This window comes from Chrysochloris asiatica, unplaced genomic scaffold, assembly GCF_000296735.1.
Source record: "Chrysochloris asiatica unplaced genomic scaffold, ChrAsi1.0 scaffold00111, whole genome shotgun sequence".
NCBI classification, from domain to species: Eukaryota; Metazoa; Chordata; class Mammalia; order Afrosoricida; family Chrysochloridae; genus Chrysochloris; species Chrysochloris asiatica.
The window spans coordinates 10,235,122-10,249,152 of record NW_006408629.1 but is presented as its reverse complement, the minus strand read 5'-3'; the positions used below and the strand labels follow the sequence as shown (position 1 = coordinate 10,249,152).

The 14,031-nt window shown below is 37.0% G+C and overlaps 1 protein-coding gene across 1 annotated transcript in view; it reads left to right on the top strand.

Annotated features, from left to right (window-relative positions):
• Positions 1-8,712, top strand: part of RIOK2 (RIO kinase 2) — a 38,327-nt gene extending 29,615 nt beyond the window's left edge. The window contains exons 9-10 of the mRNA XM_006867891.1: positions 204-300; positions 8,514-8,712. Coding sequence (XP_006867953.1) covers positions 204-300; positions 8,514-8,678 — 262 coding nt within the window. The 3' untranslated portion in view covers positions 8,679-8,712. The remainder of the gene's footprint in view (positions 1-203; positions 301-8,513) is intronic.
• Positions 8,713-14,031: the final 5,319 nt, after the last annotated feature.

Here is a 14,031-nt window from a genome sequence, read left to right as displayed (position 1 = left end):
TTAGTATACTGGGCTGAATTGTGGGTGATTTTACTTTAACCTTTGTAGAAATTTTAAATGTATTGCTGATTCTGAGGTATTTTATCTTTAAGTTTCACTGTCATGTAAGAAATAATGTAAATTTAGTCAAGCATAACAAATTATATTTTTTAAAAGATTAGATAAATTATTGTGTGTCTTTTTTTCTTCTTTTTTGACTCTAGAGATGAAGAAAGTATGGGAGATTCTAATCAACATAGAACGAGAACTCTGAGTGTTACTTCTGCAGGCACTGTTGTAAGCTGTTCAACAATTCCCCCGGTAACTATTCATCTAATACTTACCAAATGTTTATTAGGTTACAACTGAGAACAAATTGCTGAGCAAAGTCACTGTAGGGATTACAAGGCCATTTGGCCTTCACATGTTAATAGTATAAAATTACAACAGGTACAAATTTAATAATACAGAACAAGAACAGTTTTCAGGGAAAAACCAGCATGTAAGGTAGCTTGAAACTTGCAAGATAAAATCATAGCGATTTAGTCCAATGGGGAGGACTTTGTAGATTTTTATGTGGCCTACCCACTTCAAACTTAGTGCCATCAAGTTGATTTTTACTGTCGACCTTCTGTTTCGCAGTCCAGTGCTGGTCCTACAGTGCTATTCCAGGAATAGTACCACTTTTTCATGATAAGGAGATTAAGACCCAGATAGGTTACATAACTTAGCTTAAAATTACCCAGCTACTGACAATCCTGGAACTGTAGTGTTAACATGCATCAGCTTCACTAACTCCTTTGTTCTTAAAATTTGAAGGAGAAAGATAGGTATTTATTGAGGTAGCAGTATCCAAAGAAACTTACAAAGGGACATTTTCTGGGCATGATAATGAGCATAAATAATGCCACTGCTGCTAAGGAGCTTTTCTGCCTCCCATTTCTCCTCTCAGCATTACCGGGAAGGGAGAATCAGTTTGTTTACTTTGTCCTGTTTTATAAAGAGCGAGATGCAGTTCATCCTTAAATGGTTTTAGAGAGACAGTGTTCCCCAGGGCAATGCCATTCTCCCAGGCCTCTGGAGGCGTCATTCCTGATCTCTGACATCAGATTTGAAGGTATGGTATCTAATGTGCCATTTAGGAACAACATGAATTTCTAAATATCCTCTGATGAGTGGAACAAAGCTGTTCTTGATTTTCATAGGAAGTTAGAGTTCCTGAATCTTTTTGGCAGTCAGTCAGAAAATATTTACTGAAAGCCTACAGAACAGTGATTTCCTAATCTTGTTTCTGGATTAGGCAGTGTTTTCAGAATTGTTCTCTGATTTAAACTTTTACAACACACATATATATATATATATATATATATATATATATATATATATATAACTTTCCAACCAATACCAAGAAAGAACAACACAGTAATTTTCAATGTTTTTCATAAATTAAAGTCACATGAGGAGTGTTGACTTTTTTCCTCTGGGTTAAGTAAGGTACTATGTTCATTATCATTAAGCCCAGGCTTTAGTTATAACTTCAGTTAAAATGAGCAAATGAAGAAAATCATAGAAGGTGGTTGTTGTTAAGTGCCATTGAATCCGTTCCAACTCAAAGCGACCCTGTGTAGGCTTTCCAAGAAGCAGCTGTTGAGTTTGAACCACCATCCTTCTGGTTCAGTTCTTTATCCTACAGCACCACAGCAAGACTCCATAGAAGGTAGTTTGTTGTTGTTAGGTGCCATCGAGTCGGTACCAACTCATAGCGACAGCAACAGAACTAGACACTGCCCGATCCTGGACCAACCTCACAATTGTTGGCACACTTGAGCCCATTGCTGCTGCCACTTTGCCAATCCATCTTGCTGGGGTCTTCCTCTTTTTCTCTGACCTCCTCCACCTTACCAAACATGATATACTTCTCCAACGACTGGTCCCTCCTGACAATATGTCCAAAGTATGAGAGACAAAATTTGGCCATCCTGGCCTCCAAGCAGCACTCTAGCTGCACTTCTTCCAACACAGATCTGTTTGTTCTTTTGGCAGCCCATGGCATTTTCAGTATTCTCCTCCAACACCATAACGCAAAAGCATCAATTTCTTCTATAGCTTTCCATATTCACTGTCCAGCTTTCACATAATAGAAGGTAGTAGGAAGAAATAAAATGAATAAAAGAAAGTGAACTCAAAAGAAGAGAACTTTTCTTTTTCCTGAACTTCTTATTCCCCAAAATTCAGAATATTATCAGTAAGTTAAAATGTAAACCCAATGGTGAATTCCATGGGCTAACTTGTAAAATTAAATTAGAGCTGTCAAAAACAGAAGCTAAAATAACAATATTGTATTTTATAATATAGTACATCTATGGAATTGCTGTTAAATAGTACATGATGATTACTTTAGAAGCTAGTCTCCTTTTGAGGATTATCACTTGTCTTTATTATGGATTTCTCGTGCTTCATGATTGCCTGTGTACTCTTAGCTTTGATATTTCTATACTTACTGAGATTTTTCTACTGTCCTTTTCTTTAATTTCACAGAATCGGTACATAAATGGGATAAGGTGGATAAATGCATATATAGAAAAATTAGATTATTAATTCTAAAATTGGAAGTTAGACTCTCCTTTTGTATATAAAGCGGATGTCACTGATATTGTCACAAAGCCAGGTTGAAGCTGCCTTGCATGGTTTAAACATTATGTATTTTTACTTCCTTGTTCTTTTTCTTTTTACCCATGTACCTTATAGTTAGTGGCATGAGCTTAAAGTAAAGTGTGAGGGTCAAGCCTTTTATTGTTATCTCTTGGGCTTTGTGACTTGCATTATGAAATACAAATATGCCTTCTAAGGGGAAAAAATATCTCTTCAGTCTCGCTTGACTAGTAAAGGTTTCCATTTAATCATATGAAACAAATTGATCATCTTAATTCTATATATTTTGGAAACTTATCACTCTTTCCCTTGAGGTCACATTTCATTTCGATAAAAGGGCTGGAGAATGTGGTTACAAGTTGGGCTGCTGATCTCACAGTCAGCAGTTTTGAAACTACCAGAGGTTTTGTGGAGCCAAGATGAGGCTTTCTGCTCCTGTAAAGATTTGTGTGGTTTATAATGTGTTTTGGAAGGCTCCAATTATAGAAGTCCTTGAAAGCCATATCAAGGAGTGTTTTGATTTGTGTTGCACACTATGTGCTCTTAAGGAATTTTGGTAGCATAGTGGTTATGAGTTGGGCTGCTAATTATACTGTCAGCAGATCGAAACTACCAGCAGTTCCACGGGAGAAAGATGAGGTTTTCTGCTCCTGTGAAGATTTACAACCTCCAAAACCCTATACTGCAGGTTCACTATGAGTTGGAACTGACTCTACGGCACACCACTACCATTAACTTTATGATTATTTTTTGGTATCTAGCTGAGGCAAAAGATTCTTTCCTTGGTCTTTGAAGGCATAATTATAAGATCTTTTTTTCTTCTTTAAAATATTATTTAATTCTTTATTTTTAAGTTATAAACCCTGTTCTTGCTAATATGTTGTTATTTAGTGCCATCTAGTAGGTGCTGACTCATATCAACCCTGTATAGGGTTTCTAAGGAGTGGCTGGTGAATTTGAACCACCAACCTTTCAGTTCAAACTGACCTCGTCGACCAGTGCTTATTCTGTATGACCATACCAGGACTTCTGCTAATACGTAGCAAGACTATTTCACAGTTAAACAGTATAGTATATTGCTTTTTAATGTTTTTGGCTTTCCCTAATGTTAATACTTTTTGCTTTAACAAAGAAAACCATGGTTCCCCTAAAATGCCACACAAGTATTTACTTGTACATTTCACCATTTTAAAAAAATCGACTGGGATTTCTATCACTTTCTTAAAATAACAAAATTCCTACTTTGTAGTATTTGTAAATTTTTATAGGTTTGTAATTTTCTCTTTTTTGGTCTTATTTTGTTCACATTCTTGATATTATTAGCTACAGTTCCATCAGAGTGAAGGACTAAGGGAATATTCAAGCAGAATATATAAAAAATAAATCTATCTTTTATCTCAGAAATGTTCTAGAGTTTTCTGCTCTCTACTTTAAACCAGATCAGGCTCTGCTGTTAGCTTCCTAGAACACCTCATCTCCTCTCTCTGTTGGATGTCTTCTTTTGTTTTCTGAGTAAATTTTTTGAGGCCTTTAATTACTCAAAAATGTCTTTATTCTATCCTCACATGTGTTGAGTGTTTGATAAAGTATTAGAATTCGGGTTTGAAAATAATTAACCTTCAGAGTTTTGGCACCAGTACTTTATTGTCTACTAGTTTCCAGTATTATATAGTTAAGGAGATATGCTAGTCTGATTCCTGACTCTGGTCTGCTGCTGGGGTCTAGGGAGACAGTGAGAGCTGCTAGCTTGTTATTATAGGGAAGTCTCCTAGGGGTAAGCCAATCCTGTTCTAAATCCTCAGCCAGTTCTGCTTGTATCTGCCCACGAACTTCTATGATGCCAGGTCCTTCTAAGTTCCAGGCTTGCATATGATTTGGGCTGCTTATCGATCATCCTTTGCAGGGACTTGAGCCCTGATCCCTCCACTCTTAACTTCCTCACTGCTCATGTCTCCCCAGTTGAGAAGCACTAGTCTAAATTATTAGCCTGTTAAACCCAGTTAATAGAATATAATCTATTTAATGATATCAAATCTAAGATCTGCACTAACGCTTCTGATCCACAGATTTATAATATTTATGTATAACCAAAAAAATAGTTGAAAAGGTAAACTAGTTCTACTAGTCCCTTTTCACTTCTCAAATATATTATTTTTTAATACTTAAAACTGGCAGTTTTTTAATAAATGGTTCTTTATACCTAGCATATTGCAGAGAGTACAATAGTGCCGCATCCAAATGAGTAAGATGAAGTGAGTGAACTCATATCTATGGAAGCCTGAATAACAAAAAGAATGAAAGAATATAATACAGAAATGTTAAACATAATTAAAGACTTAGGGAAAACAGACAAAGAACCAAAAGAAATAAAACAATGTAAGAAGAAAATGAGCATCTAAAAAAAACAAAAGAAATACTGAACTGAAAGGGACAATAACTGAAGTGTGAAACATAATGTAAGGGTTTAACAAATTTAATAAGGCAGAGAAAAGATTCAGAAAATTAAATGAGATATTCTAAATTATAGAAGCTGAAGAGCAATAAGAATGAAAGCTTGAAAGGCTGAGCACAGTTTAATGGAATTATGGAACAGTTTCAATAGACGTAATATATACATCATGGGAATTCCAAAATATAAAAGAAAGAATGAGACAGAAAGAAGAAATAATGACAGGATAGGAATCTACAAATCCAAGAAACTCAGACAACCCCAAGCAGGATAGACTCAAAGAGACCTATACCCGGACACATCATACTCAGCTTTCAAAAATTACAGATGAAGAATCATGAAAGAAAGCCGTGGCGAGAAAAGCAAACAGTCACATATAAAGGATCCCCAATAACATTAAGCATTGATTTGCCCTACAGAACATTGGAGGCCAGAAAGAGATTAAATGATATATAAGTGTTCTCTCCATGCTTTGTAATGACAAATGAGTAAAGAAACAGGTTTAGGGCACATAAGATATAAAGATGTAATCGGGGATAAGAATAATAAAGTGAATAGGAGGAGGAATGGAATAGGTATTATAATGCTTGCATGTTACTGACCTTAAATTGGTATCAACTGACCACAGGATGTTGTAATTGCAAAATGTCAAATGTAATATTCATGGTAACCACTAGGAAATATCTAAATAATGTTACACAAATAGCCTCAGATACATGTGAAAGTTGGAAAGGAGAAAAAGTCAAAATGCCTCCATCCCCAAAAGCAACAAAGTGGCATAAGTGAGTTCTTATCAGTAATTACAATGTATGTAAATGGACTGAATGAGTCCAAATCAAAAGACAGAAAGTGGCAGAATGGATTCTAAAAAAAGACATGACCCAACTTGATGTTGTTTGCAAGAGACGTACCCAAGGGCAGAAGTAAGTTAAAAGTGAAAGAATGTGTGTGAATAATAACCAAAAAAGAGCTGGAATGACATTATTGATATCAGAAAAAATCGACTTTAAGGCAAAACCTGTTAGACGAGATAACGATGGGCATTATATATAGTGAATAAAAGGGTCAATTCCTCAAGAATATTTAACAAAAATACCCGAGAGTAAATACAGAAATTTTGCTACATCATACAGATGAGATGTAGTCAAAACTTCCTATTTTGGCTCTCATGGACTTGTTTTAATATTCTTTACCTGCAGCCTGAACTTTCATTTGAGTAATTGATGGTCTGTTCCACAGTCTACCCCTGGCCTTGTTCTGACTAGTGACTCTTCTACCTCTCTTCCCACAAATGTAGTCAGTTTGATTTCTATGTATTCCACCTGGTTAGATCCAAGAATATAGTCGTCTTTTATGTTGTTTTAAAAAGGCATTTGCAATGAATAAGTCGTTCATGGAAAAATGGAATTAAAAGATAAGGATTTTTTCCATGAACTTTTGAAGCCCCTCATAAAGTGGAAACATTACAACTGGATAGAAGGAATGTATCTCAGTATAATGAAGGACATCAATGAAAAACCCAACAGCGAACATTAATTATATTTGCTGAAGAAATAAAGCTTTTCTACTGAAATTGTAAAACATTGCTCAAAGGGATTAAAGAGGACTTAAATAAATGGAAAATTGTTCCATTTTTTTGTGCATAGGATTGCTTTGAGTTAGAACCAACTCAATGGCACCTAATAATCACAACCAGGTGGGAGAGAAGGTGGGGGGCATTACTTATGTTGTTTAGTATCCTCAAGTTGGTTCTGTCTTATAGCAACCCTATATAGGGTTTCCTAAGCAACTGGTGGATGATTTGAACCACCAACCTTGGGGCTAGTAGTCCACTGCTTATCTTACAGTCCTACACCAGGACTGATTTTCTGTCTAAAGTGATGGTAAATTATCATTTTTTAAAAGTAATTGTTGCACAGCCAATTAAAGTAATTGATGCCACTAAACTGGGTTGTTAAGTGTCATTGAGTGGTTCAGACTCAGGGCGACCCTATATAGGGTTTCTAAAGAGCAGCTGGTAGGTTTGAACTGCAGATCTTGTGGTTCTATTCTCTAGTGTCTGGGCTCTTAAAAGATTGTAAGTGCCAATCCACACCACAGTTGATACCTGTTTGCCTGGAACAGAAGCCGAGTCAGGAGTAAAACCCAAATAAACTCACTGCCGTCTGTCATTCCTACTCATTGAGATCATGACAAAGGGGGTGTTGATTGTCTTCCTGAGCAATCCCATGCCACAAGACCAGGCCTGAATGGTGCCTTGCTGCCACCATTACTGAACATTTTAATCAAAGATTTCAAAACAGAATTCTGAGCAAAAGGGGGTAAATTATATACCAGAACTTTACATTTTCATGGAATCCAATCTCAAAAACCATTAAGTCTTATTGAACCCCTAAAATTATTGCTATTTAAAATTTAAACCAGAAATATCCCCGGAAGTCTTTCACTCAAGTTGTTGTTAAGTGCTTTTTGAGTCAGTTCTGACTCATAGCGATCCTGTATGGTGTTTCCGAGGATCAGCTGGTAAGCTTTCAACCTTGTGGTTCAAACTGACCTTGCAATCCAGTGCATTAACCTGCAGTGACTCCAAACTCAAATAGTTTAATAAAGAATGTCTGCCTTGAGTAGTGTGCATTTCTAAACTATATATGGAACCAAATTGGCAAGAGCAACTCAAAAGGTTAGTGAAGAAACTTAGTTGTCATGAGTTCATGTTAATAGTGAAGAAACTGTTATTTATGTTAAAAGTGTTAATCAGAAACGAAGGTGACAACAGTTGCACAACTTGAAGAATGTAATCAATATCAGTTCTATATTTGCAGTTGTTGGATTGGTGTATGTTTTGATGAGTACATTTTTAATTAAAAAAATAAAATTTATAAATCTTAAGTCCTGTGATATGTGCATCTGGTTTTTCAACAAATAAGAACTTTAGATGAATGGCCTTTCACTATGAGAAAGCATTGTACATCTCCCCAAAACTCCATGAAGACTTCTCTGTGGGTAACTGCTGCATTAGGTTATGTTATGAGGATACTCTCGTATATATTTTGATCAATAGGAAATATTTTCAACATTAATTTTCCACTATAAAAGCATGCAATTTTTACTTAGAAAACAAATGTTTATTTTTATTTTTCATAATGGACACTAGGTGGCACTGTAGTAATTTGATATTTAAAGAATTATGCCTATATGCTACTCTTTGTTATATAATCTGTATTTCTGTTGGGAATTTCGTTTCTCCTATTTTACATGGAGTTTTATGGCTGGCACATATAGTGCTATCAGTGATTGGAATTTTTTTTTTTTTTTAATTGCTGCTAGCATAAACTTTGGAAGATAACACTGAAGCGTTTTACTGACAGGTCACGCAACTCATGGAAATATGATCTGTTATTAGTGATGCTAATTTTAGACATTTTCTTTTCAGGAATTGGTGAAACAAAAAGTGAAACGTCAGTTGACAAAACAGCAAAAAGCAACTGTCAGACGTCGATTGCAGAAAGGAGAAGCAAATGTATTTACTAAGCAACGGAGGGAAAACATGCAAAATATCAAGTCCAGCTTGGAAGCCGCTAGTTTTTGGGAAAACTAATAAATTTAAGATCTTAGATATTTCTCATGTATTTGAAAAATGTTACACCATTTTTCACCTTGAACTTTTGAGGGGCTAAATTTTGGAAACCCTACACAGGGGTCGCTATGGATTGGAATCTACTCAACGGCACTTAGCAACAATACGGCATATAAATAAATAGCCCTTTTTTTCTTCCTATAAATTTGACTCATTCATGTGTCTTCATAGAATAATTAAAGTAATCCTGTCAAAGCAACCCAGTTTTTCAAAGTCATTTGATGATGGTAAATCTGCTAAAAATCATTTTTCAAAACAGTGTTAATTACATTGGGAGGATATTTGAGGATTTTGGTGTTTTGTTTTTTAAATCTAAACACCACCATTTTTGTTTTATTTGGGGCGGGGGGTGTACAGTAAATTCCCAGGTTATTGAACATCCAATTTTAAGGTGAACTCATAACTTGCTCTTTTAATGGGTGCCCTCACTTTGAACCAATTGAACCAACCCTTGCTCAAAACATCTGTAACCATAGTCACCTTCCCCTGCTGTGCATGCAGCTTTTAATTAAAAGTCTGTTCCTGCACCAAAGTAAAGCTAAATAGGAACCTTGGGCACCTGTTCTGCCTCCACCTACAAATCCAACTAAAGAACCCATCTCATTCATAATCTGGGAACTGCTTGAATGTTTAAATCTCAGCTTTACTACTTAATAGTGGAAACATCCTTAGATAAGACATTGCTTTTCCCTTCATTGTCTTTTCTGCCTCAGTTTTTCTATAACTACTTTGTAAGATCGTTTTGAGGATTAAATGAGATAATGCACATGAGGCATTTTGAAAATTTCTAGACTATTGTAACCATTCAATAATGTCTAGACATTGAAGTAATAATCATGTGTATTTTTCTGAAATTCTACTGACAACTTGGTTGTGTTTAATCTCTTGGAGAATTTACTGCCTGACGCTCGCCTTCCCACTCATAGTAGTGAAAAATATGTCAGTAATTGTGCAAAAAAAAATGAAATAACGCCCCCCCCAAAAAAAAATAAAATCCAGTAAGCAAAATTTACATGAACAGGACCTATTGCAAGCCTTTGTGTGCAACTGCTACTGTAAATCATAGACTCCTACCCAGGGTGTAATAATCCCTTTTCTGTATGTAAGAAAATTAAAGCACAGAGGAGCTCAGTAACTTGCTTGAGATGACACACTGAGTGGCAGGGCCAGGGTCTACACTAGATGGCTTCCCAACATAAAAATGTACACACTGGCTAAAATCCAAAGTGTAAATGAACACAATCTCTTCAATAAATTAGTTCCACTAAAAACTAATGAGTCAAAGAGTATGCGCGGGGAGATAGAATCCCCACTGAATAGTTTTCATCTAATCTAGACGGGTCTGGTGAAATGAGATGGGGATAAGACTCTTCAATAGTGAGAAATTGTTATCATGACTAATTGCAACTGTCACAATTGTAAAGGTAGAAGTTTTGTAACAAAAATGAGGGATTAGTTAATGTTACAGTCCAGAAACAGAACCCTAGAACTATCAAGAGAGAAGAGCACAAACACTGCGGGACCCTATCCAGAGAAGCAGCAACACCAGAGATGGAGGCAGAGGTGGGAACATGGAGAGAGGGAACAGCTGAGGACTCATGGAAAGAAGGACTGGGTGCTGGCAGGCTTGCAGAATGTGCCCTTTGGTTGTTTAAATTATATATACCTGAGTGTTTCATATAATGAAAACCCCCTCACCCCACCCCACCTCCAAAAAAAAAACAGGGAATGGCAGCAAATACTGTTGAATGATGATGTATGGAGATGATTGTAATAATTACAGTGAAATGATGGTGTAAAACCGATATTCTCCCATGTAAACTATCTGCACAAAAACTTTTTTAAAAGATTATCCAAAAGGGCAAAAAAAAAAACTAATGAGTCATTGATGCATAATTTTATCTAGTTTATTTTCTACCACTTGCATTTGTAATGTGGGCATGGGAAAAGTTCCATCACAGTATTTACAGTTGCCAGCTTTTACACAGGTCTGAGAACTAGAAGAGCTAAGGGTTAAGGAAGACAGGGGGGATGATGAGGGAAATGGTTTTAACTGGATCAGAACTGATTGTTTTCATTTCAACATTAACAAATAGTGCAGGAAAGAAAAATAATACATAAGACACTCTCTGCTGTCAAGTCAATGTGTAGGGCAGAGTAGAACTGATCTGTAGTTTCTAAGACTAATCATCACAGAAACAGACATCTTTCTCTGGTGGATTTGAACCACCAAACTTGTGCTTAGCACTTGAGTGCTTTAACCACTCCCTTAAGGACTTTATAATCCAGTGGGATTTTCAGATGGGTGCTTAAATCCTTGGACACCTGATCTCCAGCATCATCCCTCCGAAAAGGGATATTGCCTTGCAGTGAAAATGACCACTAGATGGTAATGTCACACCAGTTCTCAGACCAAGACCCAACCCCACTGCTATCTAGTTGATTCAACTCTTAAGCGACCCTATATAGGGTTTCTGATGTTGTACATCTAGGGGTGTAGAAAGCCTTATATTTTTCCTGCAGAGCGGCTGGTGGATTTTAACTACCAACCTTGTGGTTAGCAGTCCAGTGAGTATCCTACATTGCCACCAAGGCTCCTTAGTCACCAGATAGGATGTCTGATTTGTAAAAGACAGACATTTGTAGTGCCAGGGTCCTGGTATGGTTTTTGATAAGCACTGAACTGCTAACCATAAGGTCATCAGAAACCCTTTCCATGGTTGCTATGAGTGGAACTGACTGGACAGCACTTAACAAAAACAACAATATAGTACCTTGGAGGCTGTGTCACTATAGGATGAGCACGGGACTGCTAACCACTAGGTTGGCACTACAAACCCACCCGTAGCTCCTCAGAAATCCTATATAGTGTCCTTATAAATCAGAACCTACTTGACAGCACTTTACAACACTGAAAATTAAATGAAAGGACCCCTGTAAGGAGCTTAACACAGTACATACTATATGTTCAGTCAATGTGGCTAAAATGAGGTCAGCAAAAGGGAGGTTCCAGAGGCTGGCCATCTCTGTTTTCAGTCAATGATAATGGCAGCTTCAGGCCTTTAGTCTTAATCAAGGGGTACAAATGTTTTGTTTGTCATCTTGCATAGTCTACTTGCTGTTTCTATTGAACACATTTTTCCTACAAGATGTACACGTCATGTATTCTTGTGCTCGGTTTCTATATCCATTGGCACAGCTTAGAGGATTAGTGCTGCTTGCGTAATCACATTGCTGGCAAAAACCCTACTTCCTGACTAACAGTTCTGCCTGATGCTGCTCACCAGCTACATCAGCCATTTCTGCTGGATGGAAGGACAAATTCATTATGTCCTCAGGTGTAGCCCATGTTTGCAGAGCACTTCCATGTATAGAGAGATGCCTCAGAAGACCTCCCTTAAAAACTTCAGGTGAAAACCTTGGTTTGTTTTATGTAGTCCTGCATCCATCAGATACAACTTTCAGGAGGGGTAACTTTTGGATGTGGGTAAATTCAGAATATCCATGGGCTAGCTACATAGTTGTCTAATAACCCGATGTGGGAATAACTCCAAAGCTTACAGTAAATACCTCTATGTTGTTAGGTGCCATTGAGTTGACTCTGACTCCATGTGTGATAATAATAAAACACTGCCCAGTCCTGCACCAGCTTCACAAAAATTGCTGTTTGAATCCATTGTTGCAGACACTGTCAGTCCATCTCATTAAACACTAAAAACACTTTGTCATCCAAGACTAGTATTTGTTACTCCATTTTAAAGAGGTATTTTTTTCTTTTAGCTTAGTGTTGTAAATAATGAAGATATCACTGGAATTAACATTTTATGTAACAGTTAAAATCACTAGATTGTTACAGTTTTAATTCCATAAATAGAAGCATGCCTTAGAATACAAATAAAATTATTTGGGACATTCATCACAATATTATGTGCTTCCATTTTTTTAAAACAGTAACCACTTGAAATGAGTGAATCTAAAAAACTTAACTTATTATGTAATCTGGCTGTTGGTAGAAGGGGTTTGGAGCCAAGATATAAGTAAAGAAATACGAGGGGCCTTCAAAAAGTTTTTATAAAATGGAATTTTCCTCTAACTTCTAAACACCCTCGAATGTATATATTCACAAATCACTTTTCCAAGTATATAATGCTATTTTTAAAGTTGTAGCATGGAGGATGTGCACAGATTTTTAAAATGAACTTTTTATTGACTGAAAGTTCACTCTGTATTTGGAGAGACAAAAATAAACACAGACCAATTTACCTGAAAATGCAAAATAGACTAAATAAAAGTATGCAAAAGCTAGACAGTGAATAAGGAAGACTGTAGAAGAATTGATACCTTTGAGTTGTGGTGTTGGAGGAGAATACTACAAGTGCCATGGGCTGCCAAAAGAACCAATAGATCCGTTTTGGAAGAAGTGCAGTCAGAATGCTCCTTGGAGGCCAAGCTGGCCAAACTTCATCTCTCATACTTTGGACATATTATCAGGAGGGACCAGTCGCTGGAGAAGGATTTCATGTTTGGTAAGGTGGAGGGTCAGAGAAAAAGAGGCAGACCCCCAACGAGATGGATTGGCCAAGTGGCAGCATTGATGGACTCAAGTGTGGCAACAGTATTGAGGTTGGCCCAGGATCGGGCAGTGTTTCGTTCTGCTGTGCATAAGGTCGCTATGGGTCAGTACCAACTCGATGGCACCTAAAAACAACAACCACCACCTTTGGTTAAGAAATCAAATGACATATTGCATTGGGCACATGTGCTGGAAAAGACATCACTAATGTGTTAAAGAGCAAGGATCTCACTTTTTGGACAAAGGTGCTCCTACCCCAAGCCATGGTATTTTCAGTTGCCTCATATGCATGTGAAATTTGGACAATGACTAAAGAAGACTGTAGAAGAGTCAATCCATTTAGATTATGGTATTGGCAAAGAATATTGAAAGTACATGGACTGCCAGAAGAACAAACAAATATATGTTGGAAGAAGTAAAGCCAGAATGCTCCTTAGAAATGAGAATGGCAGGAAGGAGTGTCCCTGGAGAAGGACATCATTCTTAGTAAAATGGAGGATCAGCAAAAAAGAGGAAAACTCCCAAGTTGGATAGACACAGTGGCAGCAACAGTGGGCCCAAACATACCAACTGTGAGGATGGCACAGGATGGCAGTCTTTACTTCTGATGTGTTAATATGTGTAGGAGCCAACTTCATGGCACCTAACAACAACAACCATTCATTAGTGCTGAGGCCAGAATTTCAATCAGTGTTTTCTGAGGCAGGAAGGATTTGGTTGACTAGGTAGGCTGAAAGAGAG